A 22239-nucleotide genomic window follows, 5' to 3' on the forward strand; every position below is an offset into this window, starting at 1 on the left:
CACTACCCACCTCGCGTATCGCTATCACTCCACCCGATCCCCGCACCTTCTCCGGTAACTTCACCCCCATTTAATATAGTAATTGGAAAATAATTTTAAAATATTTATACCAATTATAATATGTTTTTTTTTTAATGTGTTGCCATTGCAGCTGTATTAAATCAACGAAAAATAACGATGAAAAAAAAAGAAAAAGTAACATCAAAACGAAGAACTTTTCCCGAAAATTTGCGCTTCATTATGTGAGTACTGTTAGTACGTTGGACAGTGAGAAGACCGAAAGCTGCCTCTTCCCCTCTCTCTCTCTCTCTCTCTCTCTGTCCTACGTGGTGCTTTGTCACATCTTTGATAAAGACGTCGAGCCAGCAAATAAGTACGGGTTTGGTTTCGCTGTCCATCCACCTCCGCCACCCAATCCTATTGCACTACCACGTCGCTCGCTCCCTCGCTTCCTCGCTCCCGCGGCGTCATTGAAAGGCCAGTCGAACCGTTCCCTTATAAATGCGCCACCTCCTCTCCTTCCCCCTTTCTTTAACCCTCTTCGTTTCGGACACCCGGCTCTTTCGTTCTCTTCCTCCTCCTCCTCCTCCTCCTCCTATCGAAGGCCGATTTGTCTAGGGTTTGTGTCTTCTTTCAACGCAAGGCTATAGGATAGAATTAAATCGTGAAGGGAGATCGCTGGGGAGGGTTTGAAGGACGAGGGAGGGCGTGAGAGAGAGAGAGAGCGCGGAAGGCTTCGGAGGCACGCTGCATGTCAGATTGCAGTTCCAGCGAGGAGGGATACTACGGCGGATTCGGTGAGCTTGCGAACCCTCTACAATGGCCGCAACTCAGGAAAAAGCGACGCACGCCGACCCTCCCATCTGTGACGTCGTCGGTGCCAAGGGAGCCGTCCAAGAATGGGTTCCCGTGGCTGATGAGAGGCGGGCCACCGCGCCACAGGTCGAGGCCGTCGGAAAGTTGATCGCCCCCGCCGAAGACGTCCCGGCCCCTCCCATGAAGCCCTCTTCCAAAGGTGATGACTTGTTGGACCTGCCTTGCTCTTCTTCTGTGGTTCTTTCTCGTTATCCTTGTTTCCTTCGTGTTTGGATCATTCTGCATAAAGGCTTGACTGGAGATGAAGAGGATCGGTTCAAGAAACCGAGAAGTTTGTCCGAGATTCGATCCATGACAAAGAAAGACGTGACAAGGATAGGAGCCCTTCTCGATAAGGGACCTCGCCGTGAAACTTATAAGGGTACGATGGGTTAAGAAGTCCGCTATTGACTGGTTGAATGAAGGGTTGTTAGGATCTATTTATGATATGCTTACATGAGAAAAAGGAGCAGAGATAGGGCAAAATCAGATATAGAACTAGAAAGAGGAAGAAAAAAGGCACGAACATCTAAATTTTTTACACAACAAGATTTCAAGCTGTACGAAAAAAGGGCTGTAGCTATCATTTAGGATACCTAGGATGAAATTCGATGAAGCTATTTAAGAACTTGAATGAAATATTTTATTGTTCAAGTTTAGTGTGTATCATGGAAGAGTTTTGGGAGATAATAAAGGAAGACCACGTAAACAAGGAGTGGATTTGGAGGGCTCAATCGGCCCATGCGATAAGAACTCATATTATCTTGCTTTCTCACGCTTTGTCACATTGATTGGTCATGATGTGTAAATTAAGGGAAAAATGATTTACATAGCTTGTTATATGTCTATTATCTATGTAACAAGTGTTGTGTTCTATGAATGTGTAATGTAAAACCGATCACCTCATTGTACTGCACTATGGCCTGCGAGCAGTTGCCCTTCTTCCCTGCACTTCTCTCCGTGAAGACCCTTAACATATTGAGATCATTTGCTGCCTGGTTGACTACGTGGACTTGGCGGTATCAATTCCAAGATAGTTATAAGTGGTGTCTGCCTTAGATTTCATTTGTCAACATCACTTTTTATCTTTTTTGTTGTTTATGTTCGATCATATCACTCTTTATAGTGATAATTAGGTCATTTTGTATGTGTTTATTATTATCCTTTGTTTGATCCTGACATTTGGTGGTCTAACTGCAGCAATTCCGATTGTGATGAGAGCTCAAAATAGCCATCCTCTAGATCCACTGTCTGCAGCTGAGATATTAGTTGCAGTAGCAACAGTCAGGGCTGCTGGTGCAACTCCAGAGGTTCTTTAGATGCTTTGCTTGCTTCATGAGCTTTCTTTTGGTATATTTGAACACTTGACTTCAATAATTATGGTAAACTTCTTTTCAGGTTAGAGATGGTATGCGATTTATAGAAGTTGTTCTGTTGGAACCAGAGAAGAACGTTGTGGCATTGGCTGATGCCTACTTCTTTCCCCCTTTTCAACCATCACTACTCCCCAGAACAAAAGGTGGTCCTGTCATCCTGGGTAAGCTTCCTCCTCGGAGGGCTAGGCTTGTTGTTTACAACAAAAGGTCAAATGAGACAAGCATTTGGATCGTCAAACTCTCAGAAGTTCATGCGGCTACTCGGGGTGGCCGTCACAGGGGAAAAGTCATCTCCTCTGAAGTTGTTCCGGTAGTCCAACCCTCCATGGTATGTGGTTTTGGAGAGGCTGATGTGGGCATAATCTTAGATGATTTTCTTCTTGTATTCTCTTTTGCTAATATGTTTTGTCGAACTTATTCTTCTCAATTAGTTCTATAACCCTGAATCTACAATTAGTTCTTAAATCATTGTATCATATTTGTTTTGAAATCTCTTACTTTATCGTTCATGATATAAGCATGGCATCCTCAAGTTCCTTATCAAAGGTATTTTATGCTATTACATTTCTGATTGTATGTTGAGAAGCAAGATTTTTCCTTTGATATTGGTCGTTGCTTACTTATTAGAAGCTTATGGTTTTTTCATATAATAGGTGATTTTGACCAGTGATCTTATTTTATAAATCTAGGATGCCATGGAGTATGCGGAATGTGAAGCTGCTGTAAAAAGTCACCTTCCATTCATAGAGGCAATGAGAAAGAGAGGAGTAGAGGACATGGATCTTGTGATGGTTGATTCTTGGTATGCTCGACTTGTTCGTTTATTTACTATAAGCTATTATCGGGATATAATGCCATTGCAGTTGCTACTTTTTAATTATGATTTCTCTTTTTTCACCTGTGTATCCAGGTGTGTTGGTTACTACAGTGATGCTGATGGTCCTAATCGCAGACTTGCAAGACCACTAATATTTTGCAGAACTGAGAGTGACTGCCCCATGGAGAATGGTTACGCACGTCCCGTTGAAGGCATACATGTTCTTGTGGATATTCAAAATAATGTTATAATCGAATTTGAAGATAGAAAATTGGTGCCTCTACCTCCAGCAGATCCTTTGAGAAACTATACTCCTGGAGAAACACGAGGAGGCATTGACCGAAGTGATGTGAAACCTCTACAAATTCTTCAGCCTGAAGGTCCCAGTTTTCGTGTAAATGGTTACTTTGTGCAATGGCAAAAGGTATTCTGTTCATTTATTGCATCATTCTCTGGTTTTTTCACCTATTTCTTTCAAAGCTTGCAGTGAACTCACAATCTTCCTCTTTTCTGCTGAATAGTGGAATTTCCGGATTGGTTTCACGCCAAGGGAGGGATTAGTCATACATTCTCTAGCATATGTTGATGGTAGTCGTGGACGGAGACCTATTGCTCACAGGCTAAGCTTCGTGGAGATGGTAGTTCCTCATGGAGATCCAAATGAACCTCATTACCGTAAAAATGCATTTGATGCTGGGGAAGATGGCCTTGGAAAAAATGCACACTCTCTTAAAAAGGTCAAATGTGCTATGCTTGCAGATCTGTTTTATGCTTCATTAGTTGTATTTGCTTTTCCAATTTCTGTCTTAAAATATATGTCAATCCAGGGCTGTGACTGCTTGGGTTACATCAAATACTTTGATGCCCATTTCACAAACTACACTGGTGGTGTTGAAACTATTGAGAATTGTGTTTGTTTGCATGAAGAGGACCATGGGATCCTATGGAAGCACCAAGATTGGAGAACAGGCTTAGCAGAAGTTAGGCGATCAAGAAGGCTAAGTGTGTCCTTCATATGTACAGTTGCTAATTATGAATATGGCTTTTTCTGGCACTTCTATCAGGTAAGTTGGAAAATTTTGCACTTTATGCTTCTTGTTCTAGTTGCTAGTAACATAATGTTTGATTATACCTGATAATCTGAAATTGTAACTTTTTGGACAATCTAGTCATGATTTAAGCCTTTACAGCATACTCATCCTTTCATCTAATTTTGTGTTTGTTTGCTGAAAGCTTTTACACTTATTTGACAGAAGATATTCCACTTTCAGGTTCTTCTCTTTTGCCATACCTATAATATATAATTCAACCAAATATCAGAACTTCATATTTTGCTAATTATAGAAAACTTTACTACAATATGCTGGATTAGCCTGCTTCTGCATGGGCTGTTATGGTCTGTGATTCCATATGCACCTAACTTTTGCACTCATCCACTCACAATGTTGTTTAAGGTATGAATGTTGTGCAAATCCTTCCATGTACTAGCAAATAGTCCCAATATTTACTCCGAAGTAACGTGAGTATATCTTGTAACAGAGTGACAGTCCAAAAAAGATTGTTAGATTAAGTTATTTTTTCAAAACTTTGGGTATGAACCCGTGGTTGTTAGGGAATTGGCAAGTTGTTCTCGAAAGCAATTTGCTGAGAAGGCTATAAACTGATATGTTTGAGGGTGAAATTTATTAGAACATGATCTTGTTCAAGTGGAATTGGGGATAGAAGAGGTATGAAAGAAAGAAAAGAAGCATGAGAAGAGAAGATAATAAGCACTTGTGACACACTTAAAAGACCTGCTACTAGGAGAAACAGTTTACTTCACTGGTGGAGAAAAAAATTCTTCTTCTCTTCGTATCTTGACTTCGTATCAGGGAAGGACCGAGTGACGTTGCAGAGAACTGGGGTTTGTTATAGGTTTATTGTATTTGCCATATCTTTTGAACAACTGGGAATGAAATATACATAATGTGCTACTTAGTAAGTATCAGGAAGAGTTAGTATATGATTGAAGATTTAGTTGGATTAGCTAGGTGGCAGTAACTTGATATGGATTTGGTGATACGACAAAAATGTCTCTGCTTAAATAATTTTAAGTAGGTAATATGAGAACTGGTTTTTAATGAGTTTGCTGTCATTTTTTCACTACAGTTTGAAGACTCTGATATGTATGCAAGTCTATGAGATGCAACAACATGGTATTCTTTTCTCTTTCTTTTCTACTCTCATGCATTCTCTCTTTCTTTCGCTTATGTGCTATCTGTCTCTCCCCCATTGTCTGCCTCTTCTCCTTGCTGCATCATTGCCGATGCCATCTCCACCTTGCCAATTGTTGCCACCATCTTAAGGTTTGCATCCTCTTCCTTTTCCTCCACTTCATCTCCTCATGCTTTGGCTCCTCGTCTTCCTCTGTCTTCATGTCTTTCTCCTCCACCAATCCTCTTTTTTTAGTTCTCTCCTCTTTCGCTGACCTATACTGAGTATTGATATGTTAATCCATACCAGAACTGTATTGATCCAGTCACTGTTTGGTATCTGCGTTGGACTGAGATTCTAAACTTGATTCCAACTATAATCGCAAGACAGTTTAGTTTTCTTCTATAATGGCCCTCCTTTTGTGAATTATGATGGAAGACGCTACCCAAAATACTAACATAAATTAAAGTAGATGAATAAATAAGAAGCACACTATGACAATTAAGGCATAGTTGCATGTGCCATGGCTAAGTTTTAACAGATCAGCATATACTGTTCATTGCACACGTAAATAAAATGACTTTCTTTTAGCTTGTAACTTGTTAATAAATCTACTTGCACCTTTTTCTTTCAAAATTGTAACTCTTTTTTTAGTCAGATTCTAGGACTCTCTCCTAACAATTATTTGTAACAAGTGTCTGCCCAAGAAAAAGTAGGCATTAGGAGCTTAGTTAACTTTCCAGGCTCTTATATAGGCAGCTAATCTGTTGCTTTGCCTGCTTTAAATAGGTGCCTAAGTTGGTGGGTTAGCTAAATGGTCTGAGCGAATTGTTTGGGCTGCACCTATGACAACAATCCTTCTTGATCATCCATCTGATATTAATTGAATATCATAAGTTATTTTTATACTAACTATTTATGTTGACTCTGGTATCAGATAGTAATTCTAAATCTGGATTATTTTCCTTCACTAATTCTGCTGGCACAGCATGTCCTGGGTATGAATTTCACTCCATCGACTTCCATTGGGTAGTTGGTGGATTGGCATGTTCAGGTCAAAATCAACATCTTTTAGTCTCTGATATAAAATCAAAAACAATTTTCCTGCTCTATGAAGGTATTAACAAATATGATATGAAAGGTTTTTGCACATTTATATTATGCTAGTCATTTTATTAAAACAAATGCTCTTACGTTGCTGTAAGAAGATTGACAGTGATTTGAACATTAGACAATGAATTTTGGTGAATATATTATCTAATATTTATGTCACACATAGATTTATTTATTTATGTTATTTTTTAGAAACAATTGTTACCTGTTAGGTAAAATATATCCATTGCTGCGGAGCTTTGAGACACCTTTATTGTGTCAGTTACCAGTTTGCTTCCATGTTCAAGGTGTTTTCAGGGGCTTACTTCTTGTGCAGTAAGTTAAATAATTGAACATAGAGAAACTATTGAAAATTAGAATCGGCCATTACATACATAGTTGATGAACCGGAGCAGATGGGCAAAGTTTGGATTTGATATATAGAAGATATATTGACAGAGTTTCCTGCTTGGTAGGGCTTGAGTGAGCTCCTAAAGTTATGTTCTGACATGAATGCTGAGATTCTCCAACTGGGTTCATAATGCAATTTTCATGCTCGTGCATTCTTAATGTTATCTCAATATCCTTTGTTTTTTCTAAACCTGGAAGTAGTTTATCTATACGTGCATGATTTTTCTGTTTTAGCTCATAAAACAGAATGGTTAGTTCAATCATTGCTAATCAATCTTCTTAGTCCTACATCATTCTGTTGTTTTTCATGCTTGATATAGACATATGCTTTGGATATGATGCATATGGTTTACATGGTACTCTCTTGCAGGATGGTAAAATTGAGGCAGAAGTAAAGATAACTGGAATTCTCAGCCTAGGGGCTTTGGGACCTGGTGAATCAAGAAAGTATGGTACAACAATTGCACCGGGTTTATATGCGCCAGTTCATCAGCATTTCTTTGTTGCTCGCATGGATATGGCTGTTGACTGTAAACCTAATGAAGCCTTCAATCAGGTGCTCCTTTTATTTACATTTTGTGTTGTGATGTAGTTTTGTATTTCTACTTTGTGATTTTTCTTCTTTCTTTTATCCTGATTTTCACCTGTCCTAAATCCTTATTCTGCAATATTGTATATGTCTTGCTTTACTACATATTAGGATAAAAGTATGTATTCATCACTATCACTATTAGTAGTTAACTCAACAATCTTTTTCGCACTTGTGTTACTTCCCCAGATTCTTTTTGAAAGTGGTTCTAAGAGACTGGAATCCAGTATTTGCTTCTGCGGAAGGCTCACAGGGAACAGAATTTTAGTTTATGCCCATTGTATCACTTATGCAAAAAGGCTTACATAGCCCTCAATCATCTTCGTATGACTACTCGGTTCATGATCACTAATTCAGAATAAAATAAACTTGATTAATTTTTCTGGTTGCTTTGTTTGGTATCTTCAAGGATAAATTGAACTTGATAAAACTAATAGGAAACTTGGGTCTGTTAGAATGAAAACAGCAAAGAAAGGAAACATCAATTCTGCAAAGAAAATTGAAAACCTTGAGATACCTAGCAAAAGTAGCTAAAAATTGCAATTTCTTAAAAGAAAAAGAGAAACACTGAATGCCCATCTGAAAGATAAACTGCAAAGAACTCCTCAACATGAAATTTAAGTTTCATATTGTTTTTGAATTTTGGCTTGAGTTGTTTTTAGTGCATGAAAGATTTCTACAAATTCACTAAGCAAATAACTAGTTTATCTTGTTAAAGAATTAGGTGAAAGGTTGATAAGGTAGACAACACCCTAAGCTTGTGCTACTGTGTATTTGCCCACATACATGGAAGCATCTTGATGCCTTTACTAAAAGAACAAAGCAGCATGGTGGATACCCAGTCACCTTGGTGTCTAGTGGCCTAGTTACATAGTTCATATGGTTCTTTTTTTCTTTCTTTCCTTTGATCATTGTTATTATCATCGAACTTTTGTCTATACATGATGCAATTCCTTCTCGTAAAAAAATGACAATTCTGTCGATTCTTTGTGTAATAAAGTCACTGTACAATGCAAAGGTTGTTGATACGTTATATATATATATACGATTTTTTTTGTGTTTCATCAATGATTATTGCCCATGTCTCAACTTATATATGCTCAAATCTTATTTGAACTGTCTGTGTTGCTATGAACTTTATGTATATGTAAGAGTGCTTTGTGTAGGTGGTTGAGGTGAATGTCAAAGTTGAAGAACCTGGCCTGCATAATATTCACAATAATGCATTCTATGCTGAAGAAAAGCTTCTCAGATCTGAGTTGCAGGCTATGCGTGACTGCAATCCTTCATCTGCACGACACTGGATTGTACATACTTCACTTTATTTGTATTGTGATTTATTCTTATTGACTCATTTCCTTATCTGCATGAGCTACAGATGCAGACTATTAAAAGAATTTTGAATTTAGCCATCACATCTGCTAAGGAATGACATCCAAGTGCATCTTTGAAATTGAACCTAGCTTCTTCGTTTTCTTAAAAACTCGTATTTACTTAAGCTTTTTGTAAATGTCATACCCATAGCATCTCTAAAGCTTATATTTTAGATAACTCTTTTATTTTCCTATATTACTGGAAGCTTACCATATTATTTTTATATTATTTATTATGTCCATTAAATGTATGAAAAACCACCAAATTTCCAAATTATTTGTCTTTGATAATTATAATTGAACAGACTAACAAATTTATCTGTGTTTCTTATGGGCTCAAATTAGTAATTTGTCCAATTTTCCCATGTTTAACCTATCAGTACATCAACCTTCTATAAGTTTCCCATAGGATTAAATACGTATATTTTTTCTTATTCCAAAGTCATAGTGCTGGCCCTAAATGTTTGCTAAGTACTATATTATCTGTATCATTGAACCTGAAATTTCTATGGAATTTGAAGCTTTGGGCCCAGTGAAGTTACGAGAAGAGATGGGTGCAACTCAAGTTGAGAAAATTCCATGTGAGATTTTATATAATTCTGTTACTAGTTACTTGATTTAACACTGTAAAGCTGATGCCAAGTCTTTAGTAAGACAAGTTCAGAAAAAGAGAGAAGCTTCATTGGAACTCTACAGGACTATATTTCTTTTGTGTGTGTTTATATAACAAAAGCTATTGGTTAATAGAAAGATCTACTTGATTTGGTTACTGCTGGAATTGATAGAACTATGAAGAAACATTTCAAAAGCCTCCTAGACCTTGGAAGAGTTAAAAGGAAGACTTTTAGAGCTTTGAAATTATGTATATTTGTCTCAGTGGCAGGATAAGCCAATCAGGGAAAAGATATGACCCCAATTGTTGCAAATTATACATTTTAGTGTTCTAGTTTTATATTGACTTAACTAATTCATATTTTCTTCATGTACGTACTTATTGACCAAACAAAACTGATCTTGTTCGTTGTATTTATAATTTTTGACCTTCTCACTATAAGTTATGCATCTTACACTTTTAATGGGAAAATCTTGTTCTTCCCTCATTCATTTACATTTGCATCCTTATATTGATCCTGGCTGGCGGACAATTTTTAATAATCTTCTTTCCACCTTTACCACAATTGCATTAAGAGGATAGGCTTTCATCACTCTTTGGTGACTATTCATCTGTTTGTATTCTTGCTAGGAAATGAAATGTTATAGCTTATGATGTTAATACTCGTGAGGGACTGTTGTTACTACTACTTTGTTCCTATTCTACTTTGTTTCTTATGCCTTCATTCTGATTTTCAGGTAAGGAACACCAGAACTGTAAATCGAACTGGTCAACCTGCGGGCTACAAGCTCATGCCTGGTCCCAATTGCCTTCCATTAGCTGGTCCAGAGGCAAAATTTTTTAGAAGAGCTGCATTTTTAAAGCATAACCTTTGGGTTACATCATATAAACATGACGAGATGTATCCAGGAGGAGAGTTTCCTAATCAAAATCCACGGATAAATGAGGGACTAGCCACATGGGTTAAGAAGAATAGGTCCCTTGAGGAAACTAACATTGTTCTGTGGTCAGTATCTTTAATCAGTAGAGTGTGGTTTGGGATCGTTTGGAATTGATACGAACACTTTTCTTGTGCCTTTTTTTATTTTTGTTGCTTTAGAAACAATTCTGAACTCCCGGTTGTGTTATATCTTCAGCTTATACATGCAAGACATCTACATATTTTACTTCTGATATTAGCAGCATTATGTTGACTTATTATGAACTTGGACTTGTAGGATTGGTTAATTTTGCTTTAGTTCTTTTGTTTTGGAGGCTATGTGCAGTTTCAAGAATCTGTGTGTTGAAATTTTCAGTAGGTTCACTGATGTTTTTCATACTAACGAGCTTTAATTACAGGTATGTATTTGGAGTCACCCACATCCCAAGGTTGGAAGACTGGCCTGTCATGCCTGTTGAGCGCATAGGTTTTATGCTCATGGTATTCCTACTTATTCTTTTTCTTTTGGTGAATCGTTTTCATCTGCAGTGACCAGTTCATCTATACTTGGTTGGTAAAGCCTCAAACATCACATATCTCAATTCCACCTATATTGGCCCCAAATAGTTGGGGCTTTATGGCTTTTTTTTTAATGATGGAATCAATTCTTTTGGCTACTTGTGATGTTTGAGGCTTTACTTGGTTAATGTTCTTTGTTCATCAAGCGAGCCTTTTTTATGTTTTATTTTTATTTTTCCTCTACAAGTTTGATGCTTCCACTTACTGGCTTTAAAAATTTTCAGCCGCATGGTTTTTTCAACTGCTCTCCTTCGGTTGATGTGCCTCCCAGTCCCAGTGGAGCAGAGGAGGAGAGTGTAGCGCCAAAGTTGGTCCCAAGTCTTCTTCTCGCCAAGCTTTGATGAATGATGAAAAGCCGATGATGCATCTGTATCCTGGTCATATATAAAGCGACACCTCAAAAGCATATGTCTTGGTTTTGTTCCAACGGTATGGAAGCCTCAAGCCAACCACTAGTCATTTTGCTTAGATATGAAGATATGTATGATGGGTTTAGTTTGCTGCTTTTTGCGGTGACTGATTGACAATGGTTATCTTTTAATTAAAGTTATTCCTTTCGCACTTATTAAGTAAATTATTGTGTATTTGCTTTGTTCCCCCCTTTCTGTGAGTTTTATTGTTCATCTGTTTGGCTTCGATCGTATTAGCTGGGCAGCAGAGTATAGTTTTATTTCGTATGCATATGAAATTTGAAACAAGAAGAAATGTGGCTCCAGGTGCATCTTGTATCACTCACTCTTTTAGATTTCACCGGAGATTTGCCGGAGCTTTGCCGGAGATTAGCCGTTCCCGCAGCTTCTACATCTATCGACGCATCCGTCCTCTTTATCGACAACACCATATAATAAGGACAAGAAGGGCATCAAAAGATTTCCATGCGGCGCAGTCTTTATTCTTTAATTCTTTTTTAGCTCATTGCCTTCCGCTCGCACGTACCTATCGTGTTTTTGGAGGCATCGGTGGCCAACCCAGGGCTGGACATGGGCCCAACCTTGCTTCCGACGGCCACCCGGTGTCTCGTCGACATGACGCACGCTGCTTGCCCTTTAGCTTGTATTTATCCCTTTGATGGTTTGATAACTCCGCCTCCCAATTTTATTCCCTCTTCCTCTTGTAATTTACCTGTTCTTGGGATCAACCACATTCCTTCTTGAACCCTAACGGGACTCTGCCTTGGAATCCCCATCGCAAGATTTCACCTTTAATCCTTTCCCGGGTTTCTCAAATCTCACTTGCCGGTTTCCTTCGCTTCTCTCCATCTCAACGTCCCTGTTCGATTCCGCCGGGAAAGGTGCGTTTTTCCCATCTCTTTCCGATTCCGATGTTGTGGTGATGGACAAATTGGTAATTCATTCTTTGGTTGCTTCCTTTATGTAGGTGATTGGTGATTTATCGGAGAGCAAATGCCCGAAGAGGATCTGATCGAGCTCAAGTTCCGGCTGTTCGATGGGTCGGACATCGGGCCGATCCGCTACTCTTCTACGTCCACCGTCGCCATGCTCAAAGACAGGATAATCTCCGAGTGGCCACGAGGTAGGGGTCTCTTAATCTTTTCTTTCCGAGTCAGCAAGACAGAAGCTTCTCCTTTCTTTAGAATCCAGTTAACAGAAACTTCTCGTTTGTCATTATTGTCATTGGTCCTTCAGATCTTTCAACTTGTCGATTTCTGGTGATTTCTTCTCTTCACAACGATTTGATTTCGATGTTTTCATTGTTAGAATAAATATCAGAATATTGATTACCGCCCTGTACTATATCGATCTTGCTGCCTCTGCGAGGAAGGTTATCGCGAAATTTGGATTCTGTTCCTTTCCATTGCATCCATCTCTATCTATCCCCTTGTGAAATTAATTTTTGGTACCCATGTCAAACTAAACTAGCTGATTCGGAAAAAAAAGAAAATTTGACTTGTAGAATTGGGCTTAACAGGACTGATATTGTTGTTATAATCTTTATGGGGAAGTTCCTCATGTTCAATAATGTGACAAGTTCCATCACTCATAGAGGCCTCCGTTTTAGAACTAAAGTAGCAAATCTTGCTTTGGGCAACAACATCAAGTGACATTTTTAATATATTAAATATACATTTTAGAACTGAATTTGGCTATCAACTGTTTAATGCTTTATCTTAAAGTTGGTGATTTAGTCACATATGTTGTTTTGGGCATTTCTTTTATCGTTATAACATTTACGTTCGTAGATATGCTGTTACTTTCAGTTGACGTTTACTCATTTTCCCTTTGTGATGTTAGCCTGCTATTGTGTCGGTTTTTTTTATGTTTTATTTTAGTCTTATATTGTTAATCTTTTAGTAATTCAGTTGTTTCCTGTCCTTGCATTTTTGTCGTAGATAAGAAGATTATACCAGAGGTGGCTAATGATGTCAAACTGATAAGTGCGGGCAAAATATTAGAGAACAATATGACGGTTGCCCAGTGCGCATCATCACCTTTTAGTGAACTTCCAGCAGGTGTGATCACCATGCATGTTGTTGTGCAACCATCTTCGACTAAAACTAAAACGGGTAAGCTGGATCTTGTTAGCAGTTGTTGTGGCACTCTATCATCCGATGATATCTTTCTTGGTCGGTCTCTAAGAAGTTCAATTTGATGTATAGAAAATTCCATGTCTTTTTGTGCATCAAAGTAAAGATCCTTCAATTGAATTAATTAGCAGGTTGGTTCTAATGCTAGGAACGCCTCCAATTAATCCAACTTGGAACAATTGAATTTCTATATGAAGCTCTTTTAAAGACTCATAGGTCATGTTACAAAAACTTGCACCTGTACTATCAATTGATCTGTCAAATATCAAAGTCGCTTCGCTTGTAATTCTCTTTAGCTTGATGAAACACCCAGTTATTTCACCCCATTTTGTCTACCTACTACTCCGATCTGTAAATTTATTTTTGAGTTTTAATGTAATGTGTTTTTTCCTTCAAATTTAAAATGATTGTTGCTTACTTATTTTTTCTAATGACATAAGAAAAAAGGATCGACGAGTCGCCAAAGAAGACAGCCTGTTCTTGCTCTATATTGTAGAGCAAGAAGCCATTTGTGAAGCGTGTGACCGGCGGCAACCATATCGTCTGCCAGCAACTCTATATTGTATTATTTTCTTAGAGGAAGATGCCATACGATGATGCGAGGCGAATGCTCTTGCACAGCTTGCCTCGAAACAGATGGATCTGACCGGGGAAGAGAGTGGCCTGTATGTAGCTGAGTCTAACATAAGGCATTGCAGACTACAGTTTTCTCTACACACCACCTGTATATCGACCGCGTTGACTGCAGAATCAATTCGATATATTCTTGGTGTGTTTATGTTGTCTCCATATTGGCCCTGGTTTCAGATATGTTGGTGATAAGCGGAAGAAGGATCTTGTTGAAGCATTTGTGTGACAGGATAAGCTCAAACACTTGCAATGAGGATAAACTGGTGGTAGTCAACTGATGCGTTCATTCTTGTAGTCACTGTATTCTTTGGGGATGCAAGGCCATCGAGAAGGTAATTGAATTATGATACTATCAACTTGTACCTTTGATTTTTGTTTATTTAAGAACATCCTAATTATGTTGTTAGCTTTTCAGGAAGTAAAAGAATTAGACAATGGGTTTGAAAGCAGAAAAGGACTCCATTGGATGAAGAAAAGAGGAAATGTGCCCTCAAATAGAAAGAAGTTTGGTGCGAGTAAATACTATTAGCAAACTAGCAGACAAGTCCTTTTCTTGCTTCAACCACTGACAGAGAACCAAGTGATGTGGTAGTACATTGGTGGTGAGCAGAAGCTAATGTTCTTCGATGACCTATCATCTTCTAGCAGAATAGTAATCTCTCATTGTCTCATCTGCATGTAGAGACATTATTGCTGAAAGAAGAACAACACAATCACTCATCCTCCATCTTCTTATATCTCCATCAGATCTTGCAATCGTGCCATTGCTGAGCTTGGGAGCCCGAGAAGCACGTTGATGCCCTTCCTCTTCCTCTCCTTCCCATGGGACAGGAACAGGATCACCTCCTTCTCAGGTAGAGTCACAGGCCCGGACTGCACTGGCTCCCCCCACCCGAAGTCCGTGGTGTGGAAGGACAGCCGAGACCAGGTTGTGATCAGAAGAGTGGCCGTCAACGAAGGCCTCGCCCTCGTGGCTTCGAAGTAGTCCATCGCCGATCTCATGTATTCATCAGTCACCGTCTTGACTGCGTCTTGCACCAGTCCGACGGCGAACGAGAGCGGGCGGCCCAGAAGCTCCCCTGCCGTGCTCAGGCAGCCGGTGAGCATGGTGCCGTTGCCGAAGTAGCCCTGCGGCAGCGGGGTATCGAATCGGGACCGCCCGTCGACCGCGAACAGGAGCTTCGTCTTTTGCCCCGGCTGCAGCCTCAGGGCCTCCGTCCGGGCTCTCCACACGTGGCCGGAGAGCGCCTCGAAGGTCGTGCACTTGGCGAGAGCTCCGTCTTCCAGAGCTCTCCTCTTCACGCGTCCGAGCTTCTCAGGCTCGAAGCAGAAGGACCTGTACGCCATCTCTTCACCGTACAGTGCCGTGGAGTCGGAGACGTCTTCGATCTCGGCGAACTCGTGGTGGGGGAAACTGACGAGAGGAGGATTTCGAGACTCGAGAACGGTGCGGTCGACGAACGGCGGCACCGATATCGGCAGGCCTCGTGCCGTTTCGCCCCAGGAGTTGACGAACTCCATCGCGCCCAGCCCATCGAACATGCAGTGGTTGACGGCTAGCCCAAGGATGAATCCCCCGCTCCTGAACGTAGTGACCTGAAGGAAGCACGCGATGAGCTTCCGATGATTGTATGATCGAAACAAGCTGCAAGGGTGCGAGTTCCGAACCTGAACGACCAATGGCGGCATCTCCAGCAAGTTATTGGCACCGAGAATGGTGTAGACGAGCTTGCCGAGAGTGTCGGGGTTAGGCTTCGTGATGTCGCCAACGTCCTCCATCTCGCAATCTGCTTCAGCCTCCACGAACACCGCCCCTTCTCCGGTGCAATCGACGATGAGCTTCCCCTCGTCGCTGATCGCCAGCCGCCCGGCGAGCGGGTAGTAGTGAACGAGGACCTTCGCCAGAGCCGCCTTGATCACTTGCACAGCTTCCTCGTTCCGCTTCTCCTGCGACCTGAAGCAGTATACGGTCCGAACTATGACCGCAATGTTCTGGTCGAGGTTGGAGAGGAAGTAGAGGCCCTTCGCCGTCTCTTCCGCCGGCGGAACAAGCGTCGGTTCCCCTTGCTCCACACAGAGTTCAAACTTCTCTCTCGGCTCTGGAATCTGACCACCGCATACACAAACAAAAAGTATAGTCTCTGCACGTCAACCATACATACCATCAAAACATAGAACTGAGTTGAGATGTCGTCTACCATGTTCGACAGCTGAGACATCTGATTAGAAACTCGAGAAAGAAGACGAGAGATGGTTGGTTCCATGGGGCTAACACACGGTGCAATTTATAGAGAGCTTGAGACGAGAAGTCGACTGGTGGATGGGCGGGATGAAGTGCACAGCTAACAGTTTTGAGAGCTCAGAGGAAGTGAGCCAAAACGATCTCTTCTGTTGATGTGATTGACCTCCCAACCTACAGGACTCCCATATCATTGGCCCAAATCAGCAAAGTTGCATTGCGAGTGATGATTACCATGGATGACAATAATAGATCATGCTGGTCATTGAATGTTAGGATGCTGCAATCTTGGACTGCCAGTGTGATGTCAGTGTCACTGGATTAAGTGTCATAAATTGCATTGCTGTAGAGGCGGGTGCAGACTCCATCACACCACAAGTAGCAAGGTTGCATGCATGGAGGAGGTCATGAGTCACACGGAAGGGGCTGTTGGCCTATTTATGCTTTGGTAAGCCTAAAATAGTCAACTAATAATAGTGTGTTGAGATTCTCAAATCTATCACATCTATAGGGCAGGCTGCCTCATTTGATCTGTATATATTGTATGATATGTATACCATCTGATTTGGTGAAATACTTTACCACAATCAATCCATAATCATCTTCCATACAAGGAAAAGGCTAGAATTTAAATTCTCATATTTGTCATTTTAGGATAAATTGAAGATCCATAATCCAACCACATTACTTTCTTAACACCCATCTTTTTCCTCTGCTAATTTTCTTGACACCAAATGCATTGGATGGATTCCTTGGACTTAAAAGAGCATGCCATCTATGTACATCAAATAGTGTCTATTTACAATAGTGTAATTATTGCTCATCCTTCCATCACATTCGGTATACTTCTCATCCTGGACTATCTACAGAGTGTTGCTGCTGGATGTTTGTCTTTGATGTCGTACCTAACTTTTTTCGGTATCATCTTTGCATGCTAATCGTCTTCCATGAGTGTGATTTGGCGTTCATGAGTAGGATCTGATCAGTCGAAAGCTCTGAAACGAGGCCCTGAAGAGGTTGCCAAAGAAGAAACTGACAGTGCTGACCACCTCGGGAGGAGGCTTCGCTTCGAGTAGAGGGTTCTGCTTCACCCTTACTATCGTCTGCCCGAGCTGTCTGCGTATCGAATCGATCGTCTTGGCATCCACAGGGTTGCCTGATGTCTCAGAAAGATGGAAGGTGTCTACTTCTTTGCCTCCCTCGGTCGAAATCTCTGCTCTTCTGATGGTCAAGCCATTCTCTCGGAATACCCTTGTGATCTCTGAGAGAGAGCCAACTTCGTCCTCTGTCTTCAGCTCCAATTCGAGACCCTGCACATGGCCAAAGACGATATAAGTAACACAAGCAGTGAAAACCATTCACAATATTTGGGAATTCGATCGTACATCTGAAGCTCTTCTCTCTACAGCTGCCTCAAGACACTGAATCAGATGCTGTTGCTCGCCCTCTGAGCTTATGGGGAGGCCATCTACATGTCTTATATAGTATTCCTTCAATCGGACTCGAAAGATTAGGACTGGCTTAAAGGAAACAGTATAGCTTACACATGATACGTACCTGATAAGCTTCTTCCTTTCCTGCACTGGCAGTCCCATGAAACACAACATACTGCATGTCTGTGAGTGTGCAAATGGTGTCAAACAGAAGCTTGGGCCGGTCCTTGGATCTCAAGATTACCACAGTGTAGTCCTTCTCGGAACAGTCCATCACAGTGACTTGGGGTCTAGATTTATTCCCCACAGCTTCTTTCACTTCAACCCTCTCATAATCCCGGTCATGGAACATCATCTGATGCAACCTCCTCTCTGTGTGGGTGAGCCCCATCGACACGGTCATCGTCCCCATCCTTGGATCATGATCACCTCTAAGAACATTGCAGAGGAGCTCCTTGAGGGTGGAGAGCTGTTGGGGGTCTTCGATTGCTCCCTCGGTGGACTCATGGGTGACATGAAGCACTGCTGCAACTCTGTTGTTGTGTGTCCATAGCTCAGCTTTCACCACATGACTCATCTGGGTTGCAAGAACAGCGCATATTTCGGATAGCAATCCAGGCCTGTCGGAGCCTGTTATCTCAATTAATGTGTCCTCTGTTGACGGCATTATACCGACTGAATTCTGAAGCTTGGGGAATAAGCAAGCCTCTGACTCCAGGGACTGGACAAACGTAATAACAAACAGAAAACAATCAAGCTGATGCCATTTATCTAACATGTTCGTCAAGCAATGGTGGCAAAGTTTGTCTCATGAAACTGGTGATTTGAGCTGATATATATGAATGTTGAGAAGAACAAATGAAGAAAAATATGCTAGATTCGGATAGAACTCATCATGTATGTTATAGTTGAGCTAAAAGTAATGGAAATATGCCACACTAAAAATTTTAATTAATACCTTTTTAATGTAGGAGATGATCTCCTCATCCCACAGTTTGTTTCCATCGCAGTCGGTCACATTAAATACTGGAAAATGAGAAGAATTAGGAACTATTTCTTCCCTTTGTTCGATCTTATTGAGACTCGGAGAGCATACCATCCATGAACCAACTTCCATCCGAAGATATATAGGCCTTTCTGATGACAAGGTCCAGATCAGTGAGGACTTGAACAACTTCTAGCAGAATCCCATGCTTGTTGACACTATCCACCTAAAACAATGAACACGTACAATATCTAAGAGACAATTCATCAAAAACAAAGCATGCAACCTTTGGTTCCGCAGTGATTTAAGCTTATGTTTACTCAAAAAGCCTCTCACTTACTCTAATAACTGTTGCATCACCGCAAGAATCATTATCTATCACAACCCTGCATTGCAGAACCAAAGACATGAGGTGAGATTCCAAAGAAAAAGTTTGAAGCAAAAGTAATGAGGTAGAATGAAAGAATCTTAAAAATGAACAAACAACAACAAGGAATCATTTTTGTTTCTTTTGCGAAGATTCGGTGCTCAGAAAGGCCAAAGCAAAAGCCATGGAAAAGGGATTCCATCCGATCACAACATGACTCAAAAATGTGGAAGAACCCTAAACCAATGAAGACCCAAAGAAAAAGTACAAAGGGAGGATTACTCACACCTAATAATCACATCCAACACAAGATATCTAAGATTGAAACAAACCATGCTGAAATGATGTGAGAATAAGAACCAGAAAAGAGATGCCATTGCAGAGCCCAGCTGACAAAATAATTCAAGCAGATCAAAGCATCCAAAACACTAAGAACACTAAATCAAGAACAGAGCGAACTACGCAAAACAAAGATTCTTACATAAGAGGAAGAAACGAAAAGCTACACAGGAGAGGAGAAGGAGCAAGAAATTCCTAGGAAAGCAAACCCAATCATCTCCCCATAAACAAAGCAGAAATGAAAAACCATATCTGCTCATCTCTTCCAAACAGAAACTTTAGCACCGCATCACAAGCAAAAATGGAAAGTCCTGCAAAATAGACCACATACCAAAGCAATATGCTCCAAGAATCAAGCAATTACATCAAAGCAAAGAGTGCTAAACTCAGGTCACCTCGGAGGGTTCATCCTCCTAATGAGCTTGGCGAATTCATCGTCTTCCACATCCATCTCCACCTCCGGGTACCTCCTCATCGTCCCCAAACAAGTGAACTAGACCAAGCTCAAGAGAAAAGAGAGCTCCTCTTCTCTCTTCTTCTCCCTGTATATAAGAGAGAGGTGTACAGGGAAGGTAACTTTTGTAAATCAGTCCCTACAATACCTGAAATTTTATTTCTAATTCCTTAAATTGATATATGCCCTCGACAGGGTAGGTATTTTGGGCATTTAATATTTTCCAGGGATTGATATGTAATTGTAGTTTGTTCATCTCCATCTCCCGCGATCTGACATGGCGATTTCCCATTGGTTCGACGACTGGTTGCTGTGCTGATGTCGTGATTTGAGAAGCGGACACCTGTTATGATATTTTCACGGATGGATTCGGGAGACGGAGTGGGGGGGAGGGGGGAGGGGGGTGTCCGATTAAGCGCCGGCGCGCGTGTGTCGGGGGGAGACTAAAACGTGTGAGGTGTTTGCCACGTGCGTGTGGGCCGCTTCCCGTTATTTCGACGGTGAGACCGGCGAGAGTGACCGGTTCTCCCGACGGCCCAAATTATCTTGTGCGTATTATGTATCCACGCGCAAAGTCAAAGCATCAAAGAAAAGGAGCGTATTTGGATTTATAATAACGATATTTAGTATGAAGATAATGGGAGGTGGATATTGTGGAGAGAAAGCTCGACCAGTTCGGATCCATATGTATAGAATTATCTGATGTGTCATCTATATGAAGATTAAAGTTGGGAGAGGTTTCTCGACTAGGTCCATTCAATGATCAAGTTAGTAACCCAATGTATATGAATGTAAATGCGAGTGGTCAAAAAATAATAATTCATTCATCTTTTTTTTTTTTTTGTTCATATGAACTTTTATACTTAGTCATAAATGGATAAATAATTTATAAAATATTCTACGGAGAGGTAGCCTCCAACCACCTCTTCTTGACCTCTTGTCCACGTGGACGACAAGGAGGTGACGGCATAGGCAAATGGGTGGAGAATGACCTTTGTCTTATTTTTTTCACCTTGGATACTATGTGACGGTTATATATCATATAACGATTAGCTAACAATATACTCCTTATCATTTACGCCCTCCCATGTAGTGCTTTGAAGCTCTCACGAGAGGGGTCTAAAGTATGGTATCGAGTTCCTCCAGCACATCAAGTTTATAGCTCTTCGATCCATCGTCGACATGGTGGCACGTCGAGTTCATCTGATATGTCTAGTCCAACATGCCCAAGCACTGCCGGTGGTGATCCATAGTCGACCTAACCCTCATATCATCTAGGGACGTACCTTGGTCGAACGGGGTCAAGTTTCCTTACCTCCCCATCTCTTCCGACCTTCATGCTTCGACGGAGGTAGGGGTCGAGCTTCCCGACCTCCACATGTCAGGTAAAGGCGAGGGTCGAGTTTTGTAGATTCATGTGTCTTTGATATATTTTGTCTTATGTCTCCTACCATGACGGGTTTCTCCTAATGTAGGTTGGGTTTTTCCAACTCACATGCCTTGGACACATTTTGTCTTATACCTCTCGCCATAGCAGGTTTCTTCTTACGCAAGTCGGGTTTTCTCAGCTCACGTGTCTCAAGTACATTTTGCTTTGTATCTCCCATCATAATTGGTTTCTTTTGATATTGGTTGGGTTTTCTCGACTCACAAATCTCGAGTTTATTTTGTCTTATGCCTTCCGTCTTGGTGGGTTTCCTGACTCATGTGTCATAGATATATTTCATCTTATGCCTCCTATTGTGATAAATTTCTTCTAATATGGGTCAGGTTTTCCCAACTCATGCCTCAGGCATATTTTCTATTGTGCCTCCTGTCGTGGTAGGTTTACTTTGACATGAGTCAGGTTTTTTCGGCTTGCACTTTAGATATATTCTGACATGAGTCTTGTGCCTCCCACCATGGCATGTTTCTTCTAATATGGGTTAAGTTTTCTTAACTCATGCGTCTTGGGCATATTTGGTTTTATGCCTTTTGTCGTGATGGGTTTCTTCTAACACGAGTCGGATTTTTCACACATTAGTCACTTTTACACTTTTTGAGTTGGTCTTCACATATCGATCACTTGTGCAATCTCTGAGATGGTCTTTGTATATTGATCACTTTCATACTCTCCAAGGTGCCCCTTCATCAATTGATGTCCATTCGGAATCGACTCGAAGAAATATCTTTATCATGAGAGGAGAGAGATTAATCCATTCTCTATAAGTCCTCATTGACCATGAAGGGTGAGGTTGATTTTTTCATTTGATCCTTGAAAAGTCCTCGTAAAGGAGAGAGATTAGGAGCCTTCTCTACTTAGCCCTGGTTATCTACAAGGTGAATCGGTTTATGGGTTCCTCGTCCTCTCGGTGTGTCGGCTCTATAACACTTCAATCTTCTAGCATCTTATTCTTCCACCTTCATAGGTTAGGATGTCTTTCCTTTTTT

The 22239-nt window shown here is 40.8% G+C and overlaps 4 protein-coding genes across 14 annotated transcripts; 2 read left to right on the forward strand and 2 right to left on the reverse strand.

Moving 5' to 3' along the window:
• The first annotated feature begins 455 nt into the window (after positions 1-455).
• Positions 456-11753, forward strand: LOC135583221 (amine oxidase [copper-containing] zeta, peroxisomal-like). 2 transcript variants are annotated; one of them, XM_065156178.1, is made up of 12 exons: positions 457-1015; positions 2056-2165; positions 2254-2559; positions 2921-3033; positions 3142-3472; positions 3570-3785; positions 3876-4112; positions 7115-7300; positions 8500-8640; positions 10057-10325; positions 10658-10739; positions 11042-11753. In XM_065156178.1, the coding sequence occupies exons 1-12, from the start codon at positions 820-822 to the stop codon at positions 11156-11158; spliced, it is 2304 nt and encodes a 767-aa protein (XP_065012250.1). In that variant the 5' UTR covers positions 457-819; the 3' UTR covers positions 11159-11753. The 2 variants fall into 2 exon arrangements, with proteins under 2 accessions (XP_065012251.1, XP_065012250.1); XM_065156179.1 differs by lacking the exons at positions 10658-10739; positions 11042-11753 and adding an exon at positions 9228-9287 and having other exon boundaries at positions 456-1015; positions 10057-10172.
• A 172-nt stretch (positions 11754-11925) lies between these two features.
• On the forward strand, positions 11926-14876 carry LOC135641121 (membrane-anchored ubiquitin-fold protein 4-like). 4 transcript variants are annotated; one of them, XR_010497576.1, is made up of 6 exons: positions 11926-12108; positions 12195-12350; positions 13168-13341; positions 14170-14324; positions 14408-14594; positions 14740-14876. XR_010497576.1 is itself a non-coding variant. In XM_065156186.1 (4 exons), exons 2-4 carry the CDS (start codon positions 12221-12223, stop codon positions 13856-13858), a joined length of 360 nt encoding a protein of 119 aa, XP_065012258.1. In that variant the 5' UTR covers positions 11935-12108; positions 12195-12220; the 3' UTR covers positions 13859-14140. The 4 variants fall into 4 exon arrangements, 1 of the variants encoding a protein (XP_065012258.1); XR_010497575.1 differs by having other exon boundaries at positions 14408-14644; positions 14740-14875; XR_010497574.1 differs by lacking the exon at positions 14740-14876 and having other exon boundaries at positions 14408-14712.
• On the reverse strand, positions 14725-16710 carry LOC103988362 (omega-hydroxypalmitate O-feruloyl transferase). Its single transcript, XM_018828230.2, has 3 exons — positions 16191-16710; positions 15661-16098; positions 14725-15588 (listed from the first exon to the last, which is right to left on the reverse strand). The coding sequence occupies exons 1-3, from the start codon at positions 16254-16256 to the stop codon at positions 14725-14727; spliced, it is 1368 nt and encodes a 455-aa protein (XP_018683775.2). The 5' UTR covers positions 16257-16710.
• Positions 16711-16850: 140 nt separating this feature from the next.
• LOC103987622 (ACT domain-containing protein ACR6) lies at positions 16851-19879 on the reverse strand. 7 transcript variants are annotated; one of them, XM_065156180.1, is made up of 8 exons: positions 19751-19847; positions 19565-19666; positions 18990-19035; positions 18761-18875; positions 18623-18690; positions 17789-18385; positions 17617-17721; positions 16851-17541 (listed from the first exon to the last, which is right to left on the reverse strand). In XM_065156180.1, the coding sequence occupies exons 2-8, from the start codon at positions 19603-19605 to the stop codon at positions 17197-17199; spliced, it is 1317 nt and encodes a 438-aa protein (XP_065012252.1). In that variant the 5' UTR covers positions 19606-19666; positions 19751-19847; the 3' UTR covers positions 16851-17196. The 7 variants fall into 7 exon arrangements, 6 of the variants coding, with proteins under 6 accessions (XP_065012252.1, XP_009404247.2, XP_065012256.1 ...); XM_009405972.3 differs by lacking the exon at positions 19565-19666 and having other exon boundaries at positions 19751-19879; XM_065156184.1 differs by lacking the exon at positions 19565-19666 and having other exon boundaries at positions 19687-19861.
• Between the last annotated feature and the right edge of the window lie 2360 nt (positions 19880-22239).

Source organism: Musa acuminata, chromosome BXJ3-6, assembly GCF_036884655.1.
Source record: "Musa acuminata AAA Group cultivar baxijiao chromosome BXJ3-6, Cavendish_Baxijiao_AAA, whole genome shotgun sequence".
Classification (NCBI taxonomy): Eukaryota; Viridiplantae; Streptophyta; class Magnoliopsida; order Zingiberales; family Musaceae; genus Musa; species Musa acuminata.

Bases quoted from the DNA above. Each gene is read 5' to 3' on its own strand.
- LOC135583221 (XM_065156178.1), top strand. From the start codon at position 820: ATGGCCGCAACTCAGGAAAAAGCGACGCACGCCGACCCTCCCATCTGT. The intron at 3,786-3,875 runs GTCAAATGTGCT...ATGTCAATCCAG, and splicing joins ATGCACACTCTCTTAAAAAG to GGCTGTGACTGCTTGGGTTA. The intron at 7,301-8,499 runs GTGCTCCTTTTA...TGCTTTGTGTAG, and splicing joins CTAATGAAGCCTTCAATCAG to GTGGTTGAGGTGAATGTCAA.
- LOC135641121 (XM_065156186.1), top strand. From the start codon at position 12,221: ATGCCCGAAGAGGATCTGATCGAGCTCAAGTTCCGGCTGTTCGATGGG. The intron at 12,351-13,167 runs GTAGGGGTCTCT...TTTTTGTCGTAG, and splicing joins AATCTCCGAGTGGCCACGAG to ATAAGAAGATTATACCAGAG. The intron at 13,342-13,802 runs GTAAGCTGGATC...TAATGACATAAG, and splicing joins TTCGACTAAAACTAAAACGG to AAAAAAGGATCGACGAGTCG.
- LOC103988362 (XM_018828230.2), bottom strand. From the start codon at position 16,256: ATGGAACCAACCATCTCTCGTCTTCTTTCTCGAGTTTCTAATCAGATG. The intron at 16,099-16,190 runs GTAGACGACATC...TGCGGTGGTCAG, and splicing joins TGTCTCAGCTGTCGAACATG to ATTCCAGAGCCGAGAGAGAA. The intron at 15,589-15,660 runs GTTCGGAACTCG...TGCTTCCTTCAG, and splicing joins TGCCGCCATTGGTCGTTCAG to GTCACTACGTTCAGGAGCGG.
- LOC103987622 (XM_009405972.3), bottom strand. From the start codon at position 19,830: ATGAGGAGGTACCCGGAGGTGGAGATGGATGTGGAAGACGATGAATTC. The intron at 19,036-19,750 runs GTGACCTGAGTT...TCTGCAATGCAG, and splicing joins AGGAGGATGAACCCTCCGAG to GGTTGTGATAGATAATGATT. The intron at 18,876-18,989 runs GTAAGTGAGAGG...TCATTGTTTTAG, and splicing joins GTGATGCAACAGTTATTAGA to GTGGATAGTGTCAACAAGCA.